The 26,467-nt window shown below is 42.8% G+C and overlaps 2 protein-coding genes across 2 annotated transcripts; one reads left to right on the plus strand and one right to left on the minus strand.

The window, feature by feature from the left end:
- The first annotated feature begins 9,666 nt into the window (after nt 1-9,666).
- LOC124033111 (lysosomal protective protein-like) lies at nt 9,667-13,877 on the plus strand. Its single transcript, XM_046345049.1, has 11 exons — nt 9,667-9,963; nt 10,641-10,752; nt 10,886-11,023; nt 11,232-11,390; nt 11,605-11,696; nt 11,880-11,964; nt 12,102-12,251; nt 12,415-12,569; nt 12,694-12,856; nt 12,986-13,075; nt 13,211-13,877. The coding sequence occupies exons 1-11, from the start codon at nt 9,788-9,790 to the stop codon at nt 13,292-13,294; spliced, it is 1,404 nt and encodes a 467-aa protein (XP_046201005.1). The 5' UTR covers nt 9,667-9,787; the 3' UTR covers nt 13,295-13,877.
- Nucleotides 13,878-16,552: 2,675 nt separating this feature from the next.
- Nucleotides 16,553-24,660, minus strand: LOC124033112 (putative sodium-coupled neutral amino acid transporter 7). Its single transcript, XM_046345050.1, has 12 exons — nt 24,551-24,660; nt 22,334-22,832; nt 22,151-22,204; nt 21,915-22,059; nt 20,546-20,690; nt 20,280-20,378; nt 18,731-18,788; nt 18,491-18,605; nt 18,221-18,368; nt 17,931-18,130; nt 17,778-17,829; nt 16,553-17,695 (listed from the first exon to the last, which is right to left on the minus strand). Exons 2-12 carry the CDS (start codon nt 22,586-22,588, stop codon nt 17,578-17,580), a joined length of 1,389 nt encoding a protein of 462 aa, XP_046201006.1. The 5' UTR covers nt 22,589-22,832; nt 24,551-24,660; the 3' UTR covers nt 16,553-17,577.
- Between the last annotated feature and the right edge of the window lie 1,807 nt (nt 24,661-26,467).

A 26,467-nucleotide genomic window follows, 5' to 3' on the forward strand; every position in this document is an offset into this window, starting at 1 on the left:
TTTAAACCCTGGTCTGAGGGTCACATTGGAGAGACAACCCCTGATGCATTGGTTTTGTGTGTGGAAACGGGTGCATTATGGACAGCCGTATGCTATGAATGCACAATGAACAACATGAAAGTCCAGGCTGCTGTGTTGTCCCTGCACTGTTGGGGGGGGGGCCAGGGACAGCCGTGCACACAATGAACAACATGAAAGTCCAGGCCGGTGTTGTCCCTGCACTGTTGGGGGGGGCATTGTTTGACAGACAAAAGACTAACGGTGCCCAGGACACCCCACAGAGCATTTGGCCCCCATGGGACAGAGGATGAGAGACTAGGGGGGAACAAGTGTATATGGAGAGTACACCCAACCAGATGCCCCCCCATCTCCTTCCAAAACTAGAATTTCCCACCTCAAATCCCAATCCTAAAGAGACAACAGCACAATGAGAGGGCCTCTTCCTCACAATAAAATAAGAATGTGAGTATGAGGGAGTGGGGTAAAGGACTGAATGTGATTTCTATGATCTTGTAGGAGCTGATGGTGGGTGACTAATATTCCAAGACAGAAGAACACAACACACCAATTGTCATACTAAATATGTCATACCCTCTTCCCAAATCTGTTTAGATTTTTCCCAAATTGAGTTTCTATGGGGGGGGGTTCCTGGTTTCAGATTCAGTTATTTACTCTCAAACTTCCAATTATTTTTAGAAAAACATCAACATTGAATGTTCTGAGTCCATGTCAATGCATCAATCAAATCAAAAGGAAAAGAAAGAAAGTAAGAAATGTAGATTTTATTTTGTGTAGATTCCTTTAATTTCTTGTTAAAAAAGGAATAAGCTACTAGCGAACATTGTGACAACCAACCCCATTCTGTGTGACATTCAACCCTGATAATAACCCCATGTTTGAGTAGGGAGAATAAAAATGGTCCCCATTTCAACCCAGGACTTCAGTTTTTCTATTAATGTTGAAAAGATTATTGTAAGAGATATTGGTGCTTGAAAATACACACAAGAGTAAAAAGCGTGACAACTGAAACCCCGGTCCCGGTCTCCCTCCACAGCCTTGATAGTCTATACAGACTTGTGTTTGAACAAAACTTTTTGAGTGGAATAGTTTCCCAAGCAACAACTTGTGATAACTGTGCAAGGAGGTGAATCAGGCTGGCACTTTACCAGACTACCAAGTAGGTCCCAACATTAATACGGAATTCAACAATGTTCAAAATGTGTTGAATTTAGAAGATGAATTAAATGAATTGAACTTTTTAGAAAATCTATTGATCTATACAAGTTTTTCACAAGATATGAAAATAATGCATCAGTGATTGGTATTTCTAGAAACTTTTTGATGAAGCAACAGCATGGGATTGCCTGTCTGTGTGGTGCGCTCTTGTCCATCACTTTGTATAGCCAGTTAGCCAGTTTGCTCGACCCTATTCATGGTTTCCTCATGCATAAAGGTAGTGGAATTATGAGGGAAATAAGTCACTGTAGACACCCCGCTCCGTCACAACTTAATTTCTTAGATCTCCACCTTGAAAGAAAAGTGGGGTGAATAGCATGCTATTTTCATGTTTAAATTCAAGGTCAGAATATGCATAGAGAGAAAAGTGCATAAAAATAAATAACATTCAATTTATGGATTAACTCAGGTCAGAATCAGGCCTTAGGAGTGCAATTAGTGAAGGATCATATGACCTCCACCTTATCCGACACCCTAGGCCCACTACAATTTGCATAGAGCCCCAACAGATCCACAGATGATGCCTTTGCCATTGCACTGCACACACCCCAAACAATACACTTAATTTGAACTAGCTAAATCCTGTGTAACAACTAATAATTACATTGTACTTAGGCAAACATTACATTTGAAATAGTGTGTTTCTCCTCATCTCCTCATCTGGGATGACCAAGTTAACCCAGAAGGTACACTTTATTTTGGTGGCAAGTGCTAGCAATAACATTGAGTGGAGATTTATTTTCAACAGTGCACATTCATGGGTAAGTATATTGAACAAAAATATAAATGCAACATGCAACAATTTCAAAGATTTTACTGAGTTACAGTTCATATAAGGACATCAGTCAATTTAAATAAATACATTAGGCCACTTGGCAGTCAGGCCCACCCACTGAGGAGCCAGGCCCAGTCAATCACAATTATATTTTCCCACAAAAGGGCTTTATTACAGACAGAAATACTCCTTGGATGGTGTATCAATATACCCAGTCACTACAAAGATTCCTAACTCAGTCGCTGGAGAGGAAGGAAACTGCTCAGGGATTTCACCAAGAGGCCAATGGTTATTTTAAAACAGTTACAGAGTTTAATGGTTGTGATAGGAGAAAACTGAGGATGGATCAACAACATTGTAGTTACTCCACAATACTAACATAAATTAAAGAATACAAATATTCCAAAACAAGCATTCTACTTTTTGGGGTTACTGTATTGTTTGTAGATATTACTGCACTGTTGTAGCTAGAAACATAAGTATTTCACTGCAGCTGCGATAACATCTGCAAATCTGTGTTCACGACCTATAAACTTTGATTTGATTTTGCCTTTCCTAACCACTGTTCTTCTGCACCTGGATTGTTTGCTCTGTTGGGTTTTAGGCTGGGTTTCTGTAAAGCAGTTTGTGCTGGCCTGAGGATGGAGTTGTCCCAGATTTCAGCCTCTTCTTTGGCAGGACAGTCTCAAAAGCCATACCACTTGGCATTTGGCATGAGGAGCGAGTGAGGGTGAACTACCCATAGTCTCCACAAGGGAGCACTAGTTCTGCCAGAGCTAGGGAGATCTTATTCTGTAATTCATTCACCTTCAGCATTTACTAGGTCATGAAAAATATAACTACAGCAGTAGTTTAACAATGTTTTACCCACCATTTAATGCCTTATCATCTGTGGTACCTTCTGTAAAGACCAGATATGGGAATGATCATTCAAGAAGTAGATGATTCAGTATGCTTTACCATGTCAAATCAAATCAAATCAAATTTTATTTGTCACATACACATGGTTAGCAGATGTTAATGCGAGTGTAGCGAAATGCTTGTGCTTCTAGTTCCGACAATGCAGTGATAACCAACAAGTAATCTAACTAACAATTCCAAAACTACTGTCTTATACACAGTGTAAGGGGATAAGGAATATGTACATAAGGATATATGAATGAGTGATGGTACAGAGCAGCATACAGTAGATGGTATCGAGTACAGTATATACATATGAGATGAGTGTGTAAACAAAGTAAACAAAGTGGCATAGTTAAAGTGGCTAGTGATACATGTATTACATAAGGATGCAGTCGATGATGTAGAGTACAGTATATACATATGCATATGAGATGAATAATGTAGGTAAGTAATATTATATAAGGTAGCATTGTTTAAAGTGGCTAGTGATATATTTACATCATTTCCCATCAATTCCCATTATTAAAGTGGCTGGAGTTGGGTCAGTGTCAATGACAGTGTGTTGGCAGCAGCCACTCAATGTTAGTGGTGGCTGTTTAACAGTCTGATGGCCTTGAGATAGAAGCTGTTTTTCAGTCTCTCGGTCCCAGCTTTGATGCACCTGTACTGACCTCGCCTTCTGGATGATAGCGGGGTGAACAGGCAGTGGTTCGGGTGGTTGATGTCCTTGATGATCTTTATGGCCTTCCTGTAACATCGGGTGGTGTAGGTGTCCTGGAGGGCAGGTAGTTTGCCCCCGGTGATACGTTGTGCAGTCCTTACTACCCTCTGGAGAGCCTTACGGTTGAGGGCGGAGCAGTTGCCGTACCAGGCGGTGATACAGCCCGTCAGGATGCTCTCGATTGTGCATCTGTAGAAGTTTGTGAGTGCTTTTGGTGACAAGCCAAATTTCTTCAGCCTCCTGAGGTTGAAGAGGCGCTGCTGCGCCTTCTTCACGACGCTGTCAGTGTGAGTGGACCAATTCAGTTTGTCTGTGATGTGTATGCCGAGGAACTTAAAACTTGCTACCCTCTCCACTACTGTTCCATCGATGTGGATAGGGGGGTGTTCCCTCTGCTGTTTCCTGAAGTCCACAATCATCTCCTTAGTTTTGTTGACGTTGAGTGTGAGGTTATTTTCCTGACACCACACTCCGAGGGCCCTCACCTCCTCCCTGTAGGCCGTCTCGTCGTTGTATTTTGTCTTTATGTCCTTCAATGTGACGTCTTAGAATGATTTCCAACATTGATTTCAGGGGACAGTCAATTGGTATTTCTATCACAGATAAATCATTCTATATTATTTCAAAGTGTGTGTAAGGAAAATAACAATGGTTAAAAACGTGATTTAGATTTTTTTTAAATGTGACCATTGATTTTATTTCCTCTGATCCCTTAGCATCTATAACTCTTGTTTGAGGAAAGGAGTCCCTGCACCAGACAAAACATGTATATAAACCTCCATATGAGTTTACTCAAAAGTCTTGCCTGACATTCAGCGTAGAGATAGGGTGCACATACAAAAAAATCCAAGTTTGTTCTTACTTAGTATCTACATTTATTACATTCAATATATGTATGGCCTCTATTTAACAAATAGAGAAACATCAGATGCACACACAGGTGGAATTCAAACATTTAAGAGAATGGATTGAAAGGCAATTTACCAAGAAACTCATAAACATCTCCACTAAAACTTTGTGTCCTTATCAGAGAAGAGTGACTTGTCCTCTGACATAAGCAGCAGTAATCATGTCTGGATCTTTTCTGGATTTCAGTCCCAGCCAGCAGGAAAGGCTAACCACAAGGGGTAATGAAAGCTAGAGGAGGCCCTGTCTAAGCAGCTGGCTAGGAGGCATCAGTTGGCTTTTCCTCTTCTGACTGTGATGATTTTACTATTATTAAAGGGTGTGTAGAAAAGGACTGTGAAATCCTAGTGGCAAAGACACACCCCTTTACACTTTTGCCCTTTGTATCATTGAGACACTGATCGGAGTCACCTGAGAGGGAAAAGAGAGAGATGCAGGGCACTATTCAATCACATATAAGTACATTATCTGTGTTACTATTCTGTCAGATACAGATACATACTCAAATATGGACACAGTAACACACAGATGGTGGGATGGGGGTCAGTCACTGTGTCTCAGTTCTTCGCAGGCTACAGAACAAGCACAGCCTGGGAGAGAGAGATTCTATAGCACTACAGCGTATCCCCAGAGGTCACACACAGACCCAGGGGTGTAATAATAGTGCACACGCTCACTTTAATAAGACCAGAAAACACACCAATGTATAAAATTCAATTTATTTATTATATATTTATTTAACTAGGCAAGTCAGTTATGAACATATTCTTATTTTCAATGACAGGCTAGGAACAGTGGGTTAACTGCCTGTTCAGGGGAAGAACGACAGATATGTACCTTGTCAGCTTGGGGATATGAACTTGCAACCTTTTGGTTACTAGTCTAACAGTCTAACAACTAGGCTACCCTGCCACCTCAATAGTGAATGGACCATATTTAAACTTGTTCAATTTGGCACAAGGGCTTAGGCTATGTATTGTTAGTGCTTGACTTGGACTGAAATAGGTGCTGGTAATCATTTTGGGTACCGGTACTGTTTATATTTAGGTGCAAGAGCTCCACAATACTTTTGAGCAAATATTCTATAAGATATTCTAAAATATTATATTTCGGGGCAGCAGGTAGCCTAGTGGTTAGAGCTGTAACCCGAAAGGTTGCTGGATCAAATCCCTGGGCTGATAAGTAAAAAATCTCTAGTTCTACCCCTGAACAAGGCAATTATCCTACTGTTCCGCAGTAGGCTGTCATTTTAAATAAGAATTTGTTCTTAACTGACTTGCCAGGTTAAATAAAATAAGATGTGCAGAAGCTCAAGCAGTGAAACGTTGAGGTGCCAGTATTCAGCTCCAGTGAGCTCCTGCCCAAGTCAAGCACTGTGTATTCATATCAAATCCAATTTTATTTGACACATGTGCAGAATACAACAGGTTTCACCTTACAGTGAAACGCTTACTTACAAGCCCTTAACCAACAATGCTGTTAATAAGAAAATACACACAAAAAAGAGATAAGAAAAACAAATGATTAAAGAGCAGCAGTAAATAACAATAGCGGGGATATATACAGGGGGTACCAGTACAGTCAATGTGCGAGGGCACCGGTGTCGAGGTAATTGAGGTAATATGTACATGTAGGTGGAGTTGTTAAAGTGACTATGCATAGATAACTGACTGTATTGTTTAACTGTTGATGTAAAAGGTATAACATTCAATAGTCAATGGGCCAATACATAGCCTTGGGCCTAGCCTTTGTATTGTCTAACTGTTGATAGCCTACCATGCATACATATGCTTAGTGTACAGGCATAACGTCACCTTGATCATGCATTTTCAGGGGTCTTTTGCCAGGGACCCTTATAAAAACGCATGACCCGATACTCACTTGTGTTTTTGGTTTTTACCCTTTTACTGACCTATTCAAAACGCAGGTCGACTACAGGATACCATTTTCTCTGACACTCATCCACTTACATTTACATTTACATTTAAGTCATTTAGCAGACGCTCTTATCCAGAGCGACTTACAAATTGGTGCATTCACCTTATGACATCCAGTGGAACAGTCACTTTACAATAGTGCATCTAAATCTTAAAGGGGGGGGGTGAGAAGGATTACTTATCCTATCCTAGGTATTCCTTAAAGAGGTGGGGTTTCAGGTGTCTCCGGAAGGTGGTGATTGACTCCGCTGTCCTGGCGTCGTGAGGGAGTTTGTTCCACCATTGGGGGGCCAGAGCAGCGAACAGTTTTGACTGGGCTGAGCGGGAACTGTACTTCCTCAGTGGTAGGGAGGCGAGCAGGCCAGAGGTGGATGAACGCAGTGCCCTTGTTTGGGTGTAGGGCCTGATCAGAGCCTGGAGGTACTGAGGTGCCGTTCCCCTCACAGCTCCGTAGGCAAGCACCATGGTCTTGTAGCGGATGCGAGCTTCAACTGGAAGCCAGTGGAGAGAGCGGAGGAGTGGGGTGACGTGAGAGAACTTGGGAAGGTTGAACACCAGACGGGCTGCGGCGTTCTGGATGAGTTGTAGGGGTTTAATGGCACAGGCAGGGAGCCCAGCCAACAGCGAGTTGCAGTAATCCAGACGGGAGATGACAAGTGCCTGGATTAGGACCTGTACCGCTTCCTGTGTGAGGCAGGGTCGTACTCTGCGGATGTTGTAGAGCATGAACCTACAGGAACGGGCCACCGCCTTGATGTTAGTTGAGAACGACAGGGTGTTGTCCAGGATCACGCCAAGGTTCTTAGCGCTCTGGGAGGAGGACACAATGGAGTTGTCAACCGTGATGGCGAGATCATGGAACCGGCAGTCCTTCCCCGGGAGGAAGAGCAGCTCCGTCTTGCCGAGGTTCAGCTTGAGGTGGTGATCCGTCATCCACACTGATATGTCTGCCAGACATGCAGAGATGCGATTCACCACCTGGTCATCAGAAGGGGGAAAGGAGAAGATTAATTGTGTGTCGTCTGCATAGCAATGATAGGAGAGACCATGTGAGGTTATGACAGAGCCAAGTGACTTGGTGTATAGCGAGAATAGGAGAGGGCCTAGAACAGAGCCCTGGGGGACACCGGTGGTGAGAGCGCGTGGTGAGGAGACAGATTCTCGCCACGCCACCTGGTAGGAGCGACCTGTCAGGTAGGACGCAATCCAAGCGTGGGCCGCGCCGGAGATGCCCAACACGGAGAGGGTGGAGAGGAGGATCTGATGTTTCACAGTATCGAAGGCAGCCGATAGGTCTAGAAGGATGAGAGCAGAGGAGAGAGAGTTAGCTTTAGCAGTGCGGAGCGCCTCTGTGATACAGAGAAGAGCAGTCTCAGTTGAATGACTAGTCTTGAAACCTGACTGATTTGGATCAAGAAGGTCATTCAGAGAGAGATAGCGGGAGAGCTGGCCAAGGACGGCACGTTCAAGAGTTTTGGAGAGAAAAGAAAGAAGGGATACTGGTCTGTAGTTGTTGACATCGGAGGGATCGAGTGTAGGTTTTTTCAGAAGGGGTGCAACTCTCGCTCTCTTGAAGACGGAAGGGACGTAGCCAGCGGTCAGGGATGAGTTGATGAGCGAGGTGAGGTAAGGGAGAAGGTCTCCGGAAATGGTCTGGAGAAGAGAGGAGGGGATAGGGTCAAGCGGGCAGGTTGTTGGGCGGCCGGCCGTCACAAGACGCGAGATTTCATCTGGAGAGAGGGGGGAGAAAGAGGTCAGAGCACAGGGTAGGGCAGTGTGAGCAGAACCAGCGGTGTCATTTGACTTAGCAAACGAGGATCGGATGTCGTCGACCTTCTTTTCAAAATGGTTGACGAAGTCATCTGCATAGAGGGAGGAGGGGGGGGGGGATTCAGGAGGGAGGAGAAGGTGGCAAAGAGCTTCCTAGGGTTAGAGGCAGATGCTTGGAATTTAGAGTGGTAGAAAGTGGCTTTAGCAGCAGAGACAGAGGAGGCAAATGTAGAGAGGAGGGAGTGAAAGGATGCCAGGTCCGCAGGGAGGCGAGTTTTCCTCCATTTCCGCTCGGCTGCCCGGAGCCCTGTTCTGTGAGCTCGCAATGAGTCGTCGAGCCACGGAGCGGGAGGGGAGGACCGAGCCGGCCTGGAGGATAGGGGACATAGAGTCAAAGGATGCAGAAAGGGAGGAGAGGAGGGTTGAGGAGGCAGAATCAGGAGATAGGTTGGAGAAGGTTTGAGCAGAGGGAAGAGGTGATAGGATGGAAGAGGAGAGAGTAGAGGGGGAGAGAGAGCGAAGGTTGGGACGGCGCGATACCATCCGAGTAGGGGCAGTGTGGGAGGTGTTGGATGAGAGCGAGAGGGAAAAGGATACAAGGTAGTGGTCGGAGACTTGGAGGGGAGTTGCAATGAGGTTAGTGGAAGAACAGCATCTAGTAAAGATGAGGTCGAGCGTATTGCCTGCCTTGTGAGTAGGGGGGGAAGGTGAGAGGGTGAGGTCAAAAGAGGAGAGGAGTGGAAAGAAGGAGGCAGAGAGGAATGAGTCAAAGGTAGACGTGGGGAGGTTAAAGTCGCCCAGAACTGTGAGAGGTGAGCCGTCCTCAGGAAAGGAGCTTATCAAGGCATCAAGCTCATTGATGAACTCTCCGAGGGAACCTGGAGGGCGATAAATGATAAGGATGTTAAGCTTGAAAGGGCTGGTAACTGTGACAGCATGGAATTCAAAGGAGGCGATAGACAGATGGGTAAGGGGAGAAAGAGAGAATGACCACTTGGGAGAGATGAGGATCCAGGTGCCACCACCCCGCTGACCAGAAGCACATTGCCACTTAATTATACCACCCTCACATTCTTCACTGTCATGTTACATCAAACGTTGATATGTTAAATGTTACGCCACGATGGAACAATGTTGGCAAATGTAGCCAAATGTAGCCAATTCTTGGTAGACCTAGTCATATTTTCAGCGTTATACTTTTCTCGATGATTCAGAGCTCGCCATAGTTGTTTTGCTACCCGCTGGCATTTCGATTGATTAACATATAATTAATACATCGAAATGCCCGTCCTTGATATAACCGAGACACCGGCAGTAATTATTAATGCACAAATGTAGCCTATCAAATGAAACGCAATCCGATGATGAACGTCAAAACAAAAGATCGACCACGTGACCAGAGAGCTCAGTTAATAGTCATATGACCTGCAGTGTTTCGATATGCAGGTCATAGACACCGCAGTTGTTGCGCTCACAGGACTTCGAGTCAAGCGTTTGAGGCCAACATTGTTGGCGTATTAGGATATTTTCGTCCTCGACATGACTAGCATGTATTTTGTTAGTTTGGTGGTGTATTTCCTTGCTGTTTCGTGTCTTACATGGGCTGACTATGCCCCTGACGAGGTGACCGAACTACCGGGAATGTCGTTTAAACCAAACTACCGACAATGGTCGGGCTATTTGAAAGCCAGCCCTGGAAAGTTTCTCCATTACTGGTGAGTATCAGTAATGCCATACGTCGCTGCCTTGACTAACTAACAACTTAGTGTTTTTCTGGTTGGGGATTTTTTTCAGAAACTCCAGCTCGTGCACAACATTAGTTTACTACAATATGTATCGGTGGGAATCGGTTTACTCCAAATGGGTGAAATAATAAATTAATCAACGCATGGCTTAAATAACCGTATTATATTTTAAAGAAGTCATTAAATAAACTTACAAGAGTGGCTATTGCTCAATAGTAAATTAATACATACAGTAGTTATTACAGAGACAAATGAAGCATGTTTAAACAATAGACAACTTCAAATAGAAAGTCACAGGCAAAAGAGGAAACTCTTCTGAAGCTGGACTAGATGATTGTTTATACTTGCTCTTTTGCTACTTCCTCCAGCATTGGTCATGCATGGTGTAGTATGTACCTTTCATTGAGAAGTTTAAGAGCTAGAACATCCTTTGCCATACGCTATTAGAAGTTAATGATTGACAAAATAACACACAACAAACTTGTATTCTAGTGTTCTATAGGCCACACGTATGCACACACACACAAACATAGTCAGCAGACACTATTGTACCTGGGGTCTAAAATTAAGTGTGGAATGTACCAAGCATGTCTTTGGGTGCTCTCTATCTCCTGTTAACCTGGCCCTCTACCTCCCTGCTTCCCCAGGTTTGTGACCTCACAGAGGGACCCACTGAAGGACCCTGTTGTGCTGTGGCTGAATGGAGGGCCTGGCTGCAGCTCGCTGGATGGCCTTCTGTCAGAGAACGGCCCCTTCCATGTGAGTTCTCCCACACGTTACCTTTTCAGCATGAACTTAGCAGGACCTGTGATTTCAGTGTGCCTGTGTGTCCCAGTGTAACCTTATTGTATGCAGTGATTCCCACAGAATAACATAATTATGTCTCCCTCAGGTGAAGGATGATGGGGCCACTCTGTATGAGAATAAGTTCAGCTGGAACAGGATTGCCAACGTTCTGTATCTAGAGTCCCCTGCAGGTGTGGGATACTCCTACTCTGACGACCAGAAGTACAAAACCGACGACGACGAGGTGAGATCATCAGGGTCTCATTCGGGAGAGTGAAATGCATTGAATAAATCTGACACAATTATTTACCTCTTGTCATAGGCATGTCTGTTATACACACTGTATTCCTATCTGAACGTTCCACTGACAGTGGCTCAGAAATCATGCCGTTCACTCTTCCCTACTGAATACTAAAGTAATAGTAACTGATTTATCTCCCCCTTACTATTAGGTGGCTGATGACAACTACCTAGCTCTGCAGAGTTTCTTTGCCAAGTTTCCAAACTTCACACAGAATGAGTTCTTTATCATCGGTGAGAGTTATGGTGGGATCTATGCCCCGACACTCAGCCAGCGCGTGGCCACAGGGACCGCAAAGATTAACTTCAAGGTGAGTTGATTCACACACCGACTTAATTGTTTTGAGTGGATTCCACACTTACCCTCTCAGAAAATCTAAAGACTAAGCATAAGTTAAAAGCAATGTAATGGAATTCCAGCCTATCCAACCACCTGTCAATGATTATGTAGAAAAGGCAAGGAGAGGATGATGTGAATCCAATATGAATGATGGTTATAAAGAACTCCTTTAATGTGTTTCTCAGGCCTTTGCAGTGGGTAATGGCCTCAGTAGCTATGCCCTGAATGACCAGTCTCTGATCTACTTTGGTTACTACCACGGCCTCTTCGGAGAACAGTAAGAACGCGCAACACATTCACTCATGTGGGCCCAGACTGTTTTGTTATGTTTACATGACTAGGGATAACTCCTTTCGAAAGCCCCACAACATATGTATAGGCCCACAATATGAATTCAAGCTTGTCTGATGCAATGTCTTGTAACAGAAGCAATGTGTTTAAGTAAACTATCCTCTTGCAGACTGTGGACAGATCTGAACACAAACTGCTGCAATAAGGGAACATGTAACTTCTTCAACAACAGCAAGGAGGCCTGCAAGACACTGGTACACATGGAAACACTTTTACAATTGGATAAGTATTATACATCAAATACAAAAATTGGGCTATGATATGCACAGTTTTAACATAGAAATGTGTACTTGTACCTTTGTTTCTCCCTCTCATTCATTCTTGCCCTCAGTTGAGCCAGGCCTTTAGTATTGTGTATGATTCTGGGCTGAATGAGTATGCTCTTTACATGGACTGTGAGGGTGGAGTCAGGGCCAGAGCCTATGAGCGGAGCATGAGCCAGCTCTTCAGGAACTACAGAAAGCACTGGGACACCTTCCAGGTAAGTGCCCTTCCTATGGAGGAAAACAGTGTTCAAGTCCATCCTGGCATTAGATATTGGTAGTCTTGTGTTCCGAAGGGTTGTTCTGGTTATTCTCAAATTGTTTGAAGTGGTTATGATGGAAGAAATTGGTGTGTTATGTAAGTACTTTGTCTCGCTGTAGCTGCTGAAGGTGCCGTCCGTCACTGGCCAAACTCCTTCTGTGGGTGAGGTCCCTCCCTGCATTAACAGCACAGCTCAGATGAACTGGCTCAACCGGGGTGATGTGCGGAAAGCTCTACACATCCCTGATACACTTCCAGCCTGGGACATCTGCAGGTATTACACTAGTACCCACATATCCCTAATAGTCAGTAAGTCTAAATTCAGCAAAGGGACATCTAAAACATGACAATAGTAAACTACCTACAAAAGGTAATCTTTACCATAACTTTCTATGTAGTGATGTGGTGGGAGGACAGTACACCAACATCTACCCGACAGTGAAGGATGTATATCTGAAGCTGCTGTCTCTGGGTGTCCGGGCACTAGTCTATAACGGAGACACTGACATGGCCTGCAACTTCCTGGGAGACAAGTGGTTTGTGGAGCAGCTCAACCAGAAGGTAAAGCTCTTGAAGACTGGTATTTGAGTCAGGTGACAGAGATTTGAAAGCTGGGTTGCAGGGTATTTGGCATGTTTGTAACTCACAAGGCATGCAATGTGAAGACTTTTTTTTATCTTTCATTTCCAGACAACCACCAAGTACCAGAGCTGGATATCTGATGATCAGATTGCCGGCTTCTACGAGCAGTATGGAAACATCACCCTCCTGACTGTGAAGGTAAGCACTACTTAGTTAGCATATTGGCATTGATTCACTGTCTTCAGACTAATTAACACACTAGACATGTTCATAAAGATTAGTGGATGCAACGGGGGTGAGGCTGCTGCGTTCTAATCCCATCCTCTGTTTCAGGGCGCTGGTCACATGGTGCCGCAGTGGGCTCCAGGCCCCGCCTTAGACATGTTCCAGTCCTTCCTGTCAAACAAACCCTACTGAGCATGCTCCTGGGGCTGCTTCCAGTGTCTGTAATTGAACTTGTTAGTGGGCAAGGATGATGGCCCGTTTTTCTCAGGGAGAGTTGGATGGAAAAGGGGAAACAAATGTTTTGTTTTTGTGATCAAATTAAATGTTTCTGTTGCTCTCCAAGTAAGCTCAGTAGATCAAAGTTAAACTCTGGAGGAACGCATGTGTACACACTTATCAGTGTTGGGGTGACAGGAGTGTAATCGGACTATGCCATTTCTTAATTTCAGTAAATGTATAATTTAACTTTCCTTGAAGCGAACTACATATCAATAGCCTTAGAAATGTTTTGACATGTGATGCACCTAAACAATCTTCCTTTGGTGATGCTGTGCAATCGCTCTGGTTGGCTTTCGAACTGATTAGCAGCTTATTAGTCGCATCAGAACTGTCATTTGCCTTTTGAATTTCCTCATGCAGTTTCTGAATCAGGGGGTTTCAATTGTCACCACTTGGGGGAGCTGAAATGCCATGGAGCTCAAATGGCCAAAAGGCCAATCAGCACTTTAAAATAATCGAACATTCTTTGTCTTTCTAATAAATGCTTTTTATGAAACCATTTGTATCTCAATTAATTTTAATAGCATTTTTTATTGAACATGATTGATTAATAACAGAATGTGTTAAAACATCCACGTAATCTTAAATGACTGTTCCATAAACATGTAAATTCCAGGGATGGTGATTGAGCACCCGAAATCTCCTTCTCAGCCACCATGCTGAAGATTCAGTACACAGGCCAATCAGTGTAGCAGTTTAACTGGACAGGACTAGTGATTCCTGTGTTAATGGAAATTAAGCTATTTTTAGTTGCTTCAAGATATACAGGTAGGACTTGTTGCAAAAGGTATTATACATAAATGTCACTAGTGCTTCCTAAATCTGCATTGTTTTGAGCTGAGTTTCAGTATAGCACTTTGACATCTGCTGATTATAAATACATTTGACGAGTCCAGGCGTTTTCCAACTTGGGTACTGCAGGGGTCCGCAATAAACAATTGGAGAGAAATATTTTGTATTTTTAATATAGATTTAATGCCATGTTTGAGAACTAACAAAAGCCAGACAAAAAAAAAACAGGCATTCGGCAGCATACTTATTGATTTTGTTTGAGCAGAGGAGCATAGCATTAGTCATGGATATATTGTCTCACTGTGTAGAATTGCTGGGAATTAGCTTCAACTGCTACATTTTCGCTGAGCTCAATGGAAAAATGTGTAGAATTGCAAAATTATTTTACATTTTCTCTCCACCACCAGTGGTGACTTGTCATTTGTGCCCCACATTTTTTGCAAAAAAATATAGTTAATAAAGCCACATACAAACATGGTATCTTTTTTTGTTTTCTTGAGTAAGTCAGCTCCAAAATGCAGGTGTTTCAGCCTAGCTCAGTGCTTTCTGTGGTGGAGGGGCAAGCCAGCAGAAAATACGGAGTGTTGCGCTGTGATTGGCTCAGTGTTCTGTCACTCATGGGGACACTACGTCGCCACCAAATCTAAGGGTAGACCCTGAAAATTCTAGCCCCTTCGGTGCTGCCATAGAGTTCCATAAGTGCCAATCCAAGAAGGCTCAAGGTCATTGGCCACAGATAAAAATGACGTCAAAACACATATTTACAGTAGCTTTGATTGGACTGATCATGAATCAAGTCGACAATCTACTGGCAAATCCTTTTTTATCCTTGTAATATGAAAATAAATAACGAAGAGAAATGATTAGATAAAATGTATCAGTGCTCATCAGCCATTGGACATAAACATTACACAAGTTGGAAATTGCAAATTCAACAATGAGTGGTTTGAAAGGAATCAGTGACAGTGGCTGTGTGGTCCCACTTCTGGGATTAAGGGGCTCTTTTCCAAGTTTAAAATGATAAACATTCAACATTGGCAATGCTGTCAATGACGCATGATTTGTGCCACGCTCAAAACAACCATTATCTAGGGAACTGCAAAAACTTGACTTCTGTGAGCTCAAGACAACTGGGAAGTTGGGAATAAAACGAGCTCCGATTGGGAAAGTCTGTTTTGAATGGTCATCCAACTCTGAATTGTATATCCGGCCTCTTTCTCGAGCTATGAGGTGAGTGAGGTCATTACGATTGGACCTTTTTCCGAATTCCCAGTTGTTTTGAAAGCACCATAAATTGAGAGAATGCCAGACTTTGATGACAAAATTTTCTCACAAAGGACTGCCACGCCACCTTCCTGTTCAAGTGAGCACAGCACAAGGTGAGTCCAAAAATGTATTACTGCAGCATAAATGTAATATGCCAGGGAGATATGTGTGCTGTAGCTAAGAAAGTAGTACTAAGTGTATGTTATGAAGATGTTAGTAGCCCATGTGCTTCACCCTAATAATTTGGTCTATTTACCCCTTAATTTCACCTACTGTTCTAACTTTGTGGTGCACATGTAGCCTATAACCTGTTATAGAGAAATGTAATCATTGAATATTGTAAGAGCTTTCATTGTATGCTAACATGCCCCCTTTATCATACGGTTCTGACTTGGTGTACAGGGAGAACACTAAGAACGACCCATGTTCTGAATTCTGTCGCTGTACATTTCAAAAGTGCTAAACAAATAGTTATGACTGTTACATCCGTCCTAGCTCGCTCATGTCTTATTCGAAATTATGGATTGCCTATTATCCGCTTGCCGTCCCCTTATGACATAGTTTGTTCATCTCAATTGTCATTAGAAACCACATTTGTTTAAGCAAGTCAGCCACATTAGCTCATCTTTTTTTAAAGGCAGTTAATGAGGCTAAATTAACTGTTTCGCTGTCAAACAAGGCTCCGCCGCTGTTAGCCAGGTGTAGCAGTGGTAAGAATGTTGGGACAGCTTTATGTAGGCCCTAACAGTGTGTGGGCACCGTTTGTCACCGTTATAGTGCAATTAATGTATTGTTTAGTGTTGTGGATTTTCTGGCACTCATCCCACAATTTATATTTTTGCCCCACCAAGATTTACCTGCTAAAATCACCACTGTACACCAAGATACCTTTCTAGCTAATAGACTGTCAGAGTTTACACTTTCTCTTCCAATGAGCTGTGTGTGTGTGGGTGTGTGTGTCTTCCAATGAGCTGTGTGTGTGTGGGTGTGTGTGTGTCTACCAAATCTATTCATTTTTAAATGTTTATTTTTACCTGCCATAGTCATTCACCTGATAAGATGTTTTCACTAACATGAGGGTATAGGTATAGGACAAAACTATGACAATCTGAATTCAATGACAAAACCGGCATGTTTATTACATTGTAGATTGATAACAGGATAATTCATGACAATATAAGACTGTATATTGTTAAACCTGATTACTAAATTGGTTCAGTTCAGAAAAACGATTTCCCTTGGCTCCAATTATGGAATAAAACAATATAAAGTAATTGAATTTCAAGCATTTCCAATCTCATTCAAGTCATTGTAAAACAGTCATTGCTGCCCTGAGGAACAATCCCTTTGAACATGATAGATATTTGTCCCTTACCTCTCTGTCTGTAGTCTATAGCTAATCTCTCTATCAGTAAAGCACATTTAAAATATCTGTTTGTTTAAAGCTAGGCCATATACAATCATTTAACCACAGGAATCAGCCTGAGACCCCAGACTTCTGAAATCTCAAAGGCGCTTAAAATTATAATACACTTGCCACATTACATAGATTTCAGAACTGCAGTTGCAGCATACGTCTTCAAACCACTTGATCATTGGAATTGTATAATTCTTATAAAAATGGATGTAAATGTTTGGCCACATTCTTAAAACAGTATGTTCATTACTCATCAGTAACAACACCAATTAGAGAGAGGTACCCTCTCCCACTGCCCAGTTTCTTGAAGGATGGGATGCCACCTGTAGTGCAGTGGTGCATGCTGGGCCAGCAGGGAAAGGCATAGGGAGGGGTTGAGATTGTCAAGACGGATTTGGTACTGCAGCCCACAACGGGGTGAAAATGAATTTAAATCAAAAACATAACATTTGCATAATCTTTTTGAAAAGGTAGGTCCCTTGTCAGAGGTTGCTCTCAGGACTCTCATCCAATCCTAGAGCATCGCTCCATAGGTGACACGAGTCCTTGCTATGGAGCGGTTTCATCATCAGGGAGACGAGATGTGCAGGAGAGGTCACAAGAGGGAGTGTGTTTGCATGTATGTGTTGGATCCTCGACATCCTGATACAAGTCAATAAAGTTCAGAATAGCAGCATAGACCTGCATCCTCCTCCAGCAAAGAATCTTCCTGGTCAGAATTCTATTGGCTGTCCGAATAGTGGATGGCGTCTTGATAGATGGCATTGGTGGTGGTCTGGCCAAAGATGAAAGTGCCGATGGTTACCATGATGACACCGTAGACCACCATCCCATGCCAGCTATGGAGAGAGAAGATCAGCGTTCAGTAAACAGTCACGAGGAGATACAGGTAGTACGTACAGGTAGTGAGTCTAGTCTTACCTAGCAGATCGAACCTCTGTTTCTGAGAGCTTTGCCTGAATCAGACACAGACCTGCAGGGAAGAGCAGACATTATATACAGGCATTATGCTTATTGCTGATATAAACACATTGTAAACACACACACACACAGAATCAGACACACTGGTCGTACCTGGGAAGACAAAGATGAAGCAGGCTGCCAGTCCTCCGATGAGGGAGATGACTCGGCCAATGTCGGGGATGAAGAGTGCGAGGACGAGTGTGACCGCGAACCACACAAGCGTCTGCAACACTCTGCGTCTCCGCTCACGCCTCACACACAATTCCACCTGATCGCCGTGGAAACGGAGCCATAGCCCCTCCAGCACCGCCCTGAAGAAATAAGTTTCACAACACAACAATGTAGTACTGAAATGGCATTGGAGGCACACAGTACTTTGTAGGTTAAGGTTAGTGTCTCACCGGCCACAGAAGTGAAGAATGGGATAGGAGGTGATAACACAGATGACGACGAAGGCCCTTGCGATCGCCACGGCGATGTCATTAGGAGGATATGACATCAGCACATCCTGACTGACGTTAGACCCAAATGACAGAAAGCCACAGACACCTGAGACATGGGGTATGCACCATTACACATCAACGAATCACACAAGAAATGGGCCATGTCATAAAAAAAACTCTGATGCTTTCAAAGCTGACTATAGAGCCACACAGTGGACAAACACACACCTGTGCCAGTGTAGACAAAGAGGCAGATGATCATGCCGACGGTGACCACACCTCCCCAGGGCCTGAGTTCACTCCTTCTCATGCTGTTAAACACTGGCACACTGCTCACATGACACTGAGAGATAGAGAAAGTGAGAAAGAGAGAGATTGTGTGAGGATGTAAATAACTTCAAGCATTTTCAATCAAGGATTAGAAATAGCCATACACACACCCCTGCACACACAAACACAGACAGATACCTGGAAGCTAAAGCATATGGTAGGCATGGCGTTCAACACTGCACTCCAGGAGGACGGGCTGTAACAGACACACTGGCTGATCAACACAAACAAAGCATGATGGGAACGTAATTTGATGTAGACTGTGCTTTAATGAAAGGCGAGTGGGCTGAAATGCAGTTTCTGGACTCTCTCTCCCATCTGGCACCATGGGTGCTTGTAAACTCTTGGCATTCACTCAACCAGCTTCACGATGAATGCTTTTCCAACAGTCTTGAAGGAGTTCCCACATATGCTGTGCACTTGTTGGCTGCTTTTTCTTCACTCTGCGGTCCAACTCATCCCAAACCATCTCAATTGGGTTGAGGTTGGGTGATTGTGGAGGACAGGTCATCTGCTGCAGCACTCCATCACTCTCCTTGGTCAAATAGCCCTAACACAGCCTGGATGTGTGTTTTGGGTCATTGCCCTGTTGAAAAACTAAATTATAGTCCCACTAAGCGCAAACCAAATGGAATGACGTATCGCTGCAGAATGCTGTGGTAGCCATGCTGGGTAAGTATGCCTTGAATTCTAAATAAATCACAGACAGTGTCACCAGCAAAGCTCCCCACACCTCCTCCTCCATGCTTCACGGTGGGAACCACACATGCGGATATCATCCGTTCACCTACTCTGCATATCAAAGACATTGTGCTTGGAACCAAAAATCTCAAATTTGGACTCATCAGACCAAAGGATAGATTTCCACAGGTCTAATGTCAATTGCTCATGTTTCTTTCTTGCCCAAGCAAGTCTCTTCTTATTGATGTCCTTATGTACTGGTTTCTTTGCAGCAATTCGACCATGAAGGCCTGATTCACACAGTCTCCTCTGAACAGTTGATGTTGAGATACGTCTGTTACTTGAACTCTGAAGCATTTATTTGGGCTGCAATCTGAGGTTCAGTTAACTCTAATGAACTTATCCTCTGCAGCAGAAGCAACTCTGGGTCTTCCTTTTCTGTGGCGGTCCTCATAAGAGTCAGTTTCATCATAGCGCTAGATGGTTTTTACATCTGCATTTGAAGAAACTTTCAACGTTCTTGAAATGTTCTGGTTTGACTGACCTTCATGTCTTAAAGTAATGATGGACTGTCATTTCTCTGTTTTTTTAGCTGTTCTTGCCATAATATGGATTTGGTCTTCTACCAAATAGGGATACCTTCTGTTTACCAACCCTACCATGTCAAAACAAAATGGATTAGCTCAAACGCATTTAAGGAAATAAATTCCACAAATTAACCTTTAACAAGGCACACCTGTTAATTGAAATGCATTTGAGGGGATGAAGCTATGTTGAGAGAATGCCAAAAGTGTGCAAAGCTGTCAAGGCAAAGGGAGGCTATTTGAAGAATCTCAAATATATGTTGATTTGTTTAACACCTTTCTGGTTACTACATGATTCCATATGTGTTATTTCATAGTTTTGATGTCTTCACTATTATTCTACAATGTAGAAAAATAAAAAAAAACTGGAATGAGTAGGTGTGTCCAAACTTTTGACTGGTACAGTAGTTCAATTAGCTTACCTGGTTGGAATGTAGCCAGGGGTCATCTCTTTATCAGGCCAGATGTATTTCAGTATTATCACAATGGTGACATACCAGGTGCCAACAACACTCAGCGCACTACAAACAGGAGAACAGCCTTATCAGATGGACCTGTGTTCCTGTAGCCTAGTGATACAAAGCAGGCTTCAAATTCTAATTCAATCATCAGTTGTAGACTACAGGGTGGTGTGGAAAGATACTTGGTCAATGTGTAAAGTGTATTCATTGGATGCAGGAAGGCATACCTGGCGTATTTCTGGAAGCCAATCTCTTTGGGGATGGAGAGAGGCAGAATGACCAGGATGGCGGTCACACAAATGGTGAACTTACGGTCAATATACCAGTGACCACCGACCACACCGTCTGGCAAATGAGCTATTGCAGCTATCACTACAGAAAGACAGAGATAGTAAGAGAGAAAGGCAGCAGAGCAAACAAAACATTCCATTGACTAACGTCTTATTTAAAGTGGAATTGTTGTAGTGCTGGCTATCTGATAGCAGGGTCATAGTCTATCTGAGGCTGACCGAAGGTGGCTTTCCAACTGGTCAGCACTCAAAGGCCTTTTCAGTGTGACGGCACATGTAAAATAGCTGAGCTAGAGAGGATCTCATCACAGACTCCCTTGGTTCTTATCCACAGCGATAACAACTCTTAATTTACTGACGACACTAATACAACACATCAACTAACACACATCTAGTGTGATGGTGCAATAACAGCTGAGGATGACCTTTTTTGAAGGTACAAAGGAAATGGAAAACTGGTGAAAAAGGCTAGCCAATGCTACAATCTGCAACTTTGAGTGAAATGACCTTCTGTTTCGTCAACTGTGTGTGTGTGTGTGTGTAACCTAGTACTCTGGTACCCTACAAACTATGATCTGTATTGTATTTTACACAAGTCAAACGTAATGGAGTCTGTGGCACGTTGTTAATAGTTACGTTCATACAAAGACTTATACATAGCTAGACATGACCGCCTCATTGACCAGATAGCTAGTGATGTGAGACAGACAGTAACACCATTCACTAACAGTCTCTTGTCAGAGGAGGCTGGTTTGACGTTGATGTGTTTTCTTGTATACAGAACATGCCAGATATTGTTGTTGTGGGGGAGGAGCTAATTTTAGAAGTGGGTTGCTCTTTTGACTCCTACATGGAGCAGACCTTTGCTGACAGGTTGCTGAAATACCAGTCCCTTGTGTGTCAGCGGTCATGGGCAGCTTAGTGGTTTGGAGAAGAAGGTGGGCAATTCTATGGTAACAAGAGTGATGCGGAGACTTCAATTTTTCACTTTAAAATGTATGTCAAACAAAAAATAATGCTTGCAAAGTTAAACCACCCAGACAACTCTATGCAGAATGACTACTTTTAACTATTACCAAAAACACATTCACCTGAAGAACAGCACAGATGCCAAGTTTAGTAACCGAGTGCCGTCAAACTTTACATCTGCACTGTCTTCAAGTAAATGCATCCATAATTGTCCAGATATCCATGTCATTTCGAGTTTCTTGAATTCTTCTCGACTGTAATGTTATTTGTGGATTAAAATAAAGTATTTAAAAAGGTGTGTGCACATGTTCATTATCTATGTGTGAGAAACACTCACAGCGTTCCAGCTGGTCTCCAATGACGATAAAGAAGGCGATGCAGGTGCCGAAGGTGTAGACAGCGATGGCCACCTCACAGATTACCCCAGTGACTTTCCCACACGAGGCCCGCACCACCTCCTGGTAGGTGCTCTCATTACTGACCTAGACAAACAGCACAGGGTCACTAGGATGAGTACTGCTGGATAAGAATGTCTTAAAATTGTAGGGGGGGGGGGTGTATTAACTTACTAACCTGGGAGCAGTATGCCAGAATCACCAGACCACTGATGATGAAACTCAGCATAGACTACAACACACAAAAACAGGAAGTTTTACCAAATACATCCCTGTATATATATGCAGTATTTATCACTTCTGCTCCTGGAGTGCCACCGTGTGCAGGATTCGGTCTCAAAAGTGTGTGTGTAGCTCTCACCATCTGTAGCACCACCCCTGCAATCACACCTCCGGCCATGTTGAAGGCGGCGGGGAAGTTGAGTAGTCCTGCCCCCAGCGCAGCGTTCACCACAATGAAGACAGCGGCTGTGGCAGACACTCCTCCCCTCTTCTCCCTGTCTGATGAAGGGGGGTGAACGGACTCCATACTGGGGCTCTGCAGTAGCCACGCCCTCTCACCAGCATCTTCACTCCCAGCCTCGGCCCAGTCCCGCACCTCACTGTTTATCGCCATGGGACACAACCCAGCTGGCACAGTCCCAAAAACACGATATAAAACACCTTCAAATTCACCCTACTCTGTTCGATGCAGACTTCAACGCAGCTGAGTTGCGGGTATTCAGAGTTTGGGTTGAGGGGTAAGTCTGAAGGTTGAAAGTTTGTTGTGGCTCTTGTGACATTTAGGACACAGATGACTGCTTGTCAGTTTATCCTCAAAGTGGATGTAGTGTCACCCAGCAGTCAACCCTTTCATCAATCTGCAACAAGACAAACACACATTACATCTTTGGCCTTCTCGACACCTTATCTCAGCACTCTCTATGTGCTTAAAGCCACAACCTGCTTTCCCCAGTAGCCTACACGTTCTTGTCAGTGCGTTCTCCCCCCGGTCCCATGCCTTGTGCTGTGGCTGACCTTGCTTTACTCACCAACACCAGGATATGACCAAAAATAAAAAATCTTAAATAAATAAAAAGACTGGTGACTCACCTAAAAATTAGTTTAATTTAAGAAATCTGTTCCCAAAGTATTCCCACAAATAAAATAAAAGAGACACATGATCATTTCTCAAAGTAATCAAGGTATGAAATTGTTATTTTCAAATAGAATCTCTTTTTGGGCCTAGTTGTGGTCAATTTCAGTGTTCAAAATTATTATGTTCCAGCACCCCGACCATTCGCTCCGACAAAAATCGCCCCTAGGCTGAATCTAGTTGCCTACCCCTGCTTTACAGCATCCATTTGAAACACATTCTAAAGAGACATGTAATCATTAGTTTTAGATAGATCTGATCCCAAGAGATTTTCACTTCATATCCCTGAGAAGGATCACAGTAAAGTGGACTTCAGTGATAAGGGTCACTGTTCTCATGATGACACAGTGTGTCACAGTAGATATCTGTTGTAAACCTCACTGTCAGGCATGTGACCTACAGACTAATTATTGTGCTTGTCAGGGGCTATGCATTTTTGTAGGCATTAATGTAGCTAAGCTATGTCATGTACATGTTGATTTTAAGTCATAAATGAGAATAGGCTATATTGAAATACAAGGTGGATAACAACTTCATCTCACTTAATTTAGTCAAAGGGAAACTACATAATTCTCTTACCTCAATTATTTTGTCATTTTGTTTGTGTTCACAAGCTGCTAGGCAGAGATTGTAAGGGGCCTGTCAATAGGCCATAAACACAAAATAAAAAGATGACACGTGTCTGCAACTAGTCATCCTCAACCACCTTTAGATTTTTCTTTAAGTTGAGGTGACTTGGAGAAATTAATTATCATACCATTAACATTTTCAAATCCCCTGAAAGGGAAATATATTCCCTTACCTACATTTATTATAATTTTTTACCAAATTCTTAAAAAGGTGCAATATGCAGAAATCGCTCCGCCATTTCTTTTCCCGCAAAAATTCAAAATAGTTTGCCTAACTTCAGTTTGTGTCTCAAAACAAGCCCTCAGTGTAGAGAATCACTCTACCATCTAAACCACTGTGAAATAGACTACCGGTCTTAGAAGGTTTATAACACCTACTCATTCAAGGGTTTCTTTATTTTGACTATTTTCTACATTATAGAATAACACCGAAGACATTAAAAACTATTAAATAACGCACATTAATAACACACACAATGTCATTAAATCATAGAAACGCCACTGGAGCTACCTAAACAATAACGACTAGAAACATTCATAAAATACAGACATTTTGTAGCTTTACTAATAGGCAACTTTGCATATAAAGCAGCTGAATCTTAGATTCAGATCTAGCTACAGGTCTAGAAAAACACAAATCACGACAATTAACCTAATTGCTGATGTCTTTACAGCAAACTGGACACCGCATCATAGTCAGCTGTTGCTAGCTGGCTGATAGCCTTCGAAAGCTGATACCGACCTCTTCATCTACATATCCTTGAACCTATTCAGTTGAAAATATGAAAATGCATATAAAATACTCAATAAATACCTCGCTATTGTCTCTCCGATGCTTGTGTTTTTCTGCAACAACCGCACGTGGAATGAAATTCCTTCTGAACAAGCAACCGTGGCATGTGACTTGGTTGGGATATGATCATGTGACAATGTAAAATACGTCTTTAAAAACAAAGTGCATGGTGGGAATTGTAGTTTACTGCCAAGAGAACACAAAATCATACCAGAAAGGGTTTAATCGGGGTAGATAGTGCAGCACAGGAGGATGCTAAGGGGAGGACGGTTCATAATAATGTCCGGAACAGCGCGACTAGACTGGCTTTAAACATATGGAAACCATACAGTTGAAGTCGGAAGCTTAGATACACCTTAGCCAAATACATTTAAACACAGTTTCACAATTCATAACATTTAATCATAGTAAAAATGCCCTGTCTTAGGTCAGTTAGGATCACCACTTTATTTTAAGAATGTAAAATGTCAAAATAATAGTAGAGAGAATGATTTATTTCAGCTTTTATTTCTTTATCACATTCCCAGTGGGTCAGAAGTTTACATACAATCAATTAGTATTTGGTAGCATTGCCTTTAAATTGTTTAACTTGGGTCAAACGTTTCGGGTATCCTTCCACAAGTTTCCCACAATAAGTTGGGTGAATTTTGGCCCATTCCTCCTGTCAGAGCTGAATCAGATTTGTAGGCCTCCTTGCTCGCACACGCTTTTTCAGTTCTGCCCACAAAATTGCTATAGGATTGCCTCATGATGCCATCTATTTTGTGAAGTGCACCAGTCCCTCCTGCAACAAAGCACCCCCATAACATGATGCTGCCACCCCGTGCTTCACGGTTGGGATGGTGTTCTTCGGCTTGCAAGCCTCCCCCTTTTTCCTCAAAACATAATGATGGTCATTATGGCCAAACAGTTTGACTTTTGTTTCATCAGACCATAGAACATTTCTCCAAAAAGTACAATCTTTGTTCCCATCTGCAGTTGCAAACCGTAGTCTGGCTTTTTTATGGTGGTTTTGGAGCAGTGGCTTCTTCCTTACTGAGCGGCCATTCAGGTTATGTCAATGTCAATGTAGGACTTGTTTGACTGTGGATATAGATACTTCTGTTTCCTCCAGCATCTTCACAAGTTCCTTTGCTGTTGTTCTGGGATTGATTTGCACTTTTGCGCACCAAAGTACGTTCATCTCTAGGACACAGAACGCGTCTCCTTCCTGAGGGGTATGACGGCTGCATGGTCCCATGCTGTTTATACTTGCGTACTATTGTTTGTACAGATGAACGTGGTACCTTCAAGCATTTGGAAATTGCTCCCAAGGATGAACCAGACTTGTGGAGGTCTACAATTGTTTTTCTGAGGTCTTGGCTGATTTATTTTGATTTTCCCATGATGTCAAGCAAAGAGGCACGCACGGGGTTTGAAGGTAGGCCTTGAAATACATCCACAAGTACACCTCCAATTGATTCAAATAATGTCAATTAGCCTATCAGATGCTTCTAAAGCCATGACATCATTTTCTGGACTTTTCCAAGCTGTTTAAAGGCACAGTCAACTTCGTGTATGTAAACTTCTGACCCACTGGAATTGTGAATTATAAGTGAAATAATCTGTCTGTAAACAATTGTTGATTTGATTTGAACAATTGTGTCATGCACAAAGTAGATTTCCTAACTGACTTGCCAAAACTATAGTTTGTTAACAAGAAATTTGTAGAGTGGTTGAAAAACAAGTTCTAATGACTCCAATCTAAGTGCATGTAAACTTCCAACTTCAACTGTATGTTTGATGTATTTGATACCATTCCACCTATTCCGCTCCAGCCATTATCACAAGCCTGTCCTCCCCAATTAATTTGCCACCAACCTCCCGTGTACTGCAGATACATCTTCATAAAAGGAGAGTATTTTGTGTCTAATAAAACCAATGATTTATGTAGTAAAA

The sequence above is a fragment of the Oncorhynchus gorbuscha genome, linkage group LG04 (assembly GCF_021184085.1).
Source record: "Oncorhynchus gorbuscha isolate QuinsamMale2020 ecotype Even-year linkage group LG04, OgorEven_v1.0, whole genome shotgun sequence".
Classification (NCBI taxonomy): domain Eukaryota; kingdom Metazoa; phylum Chordata; class Actinopteri; order Salmoniformes; family Salmonidae; genus Oncorhynchus; species Oncorhynchus gorbuscha.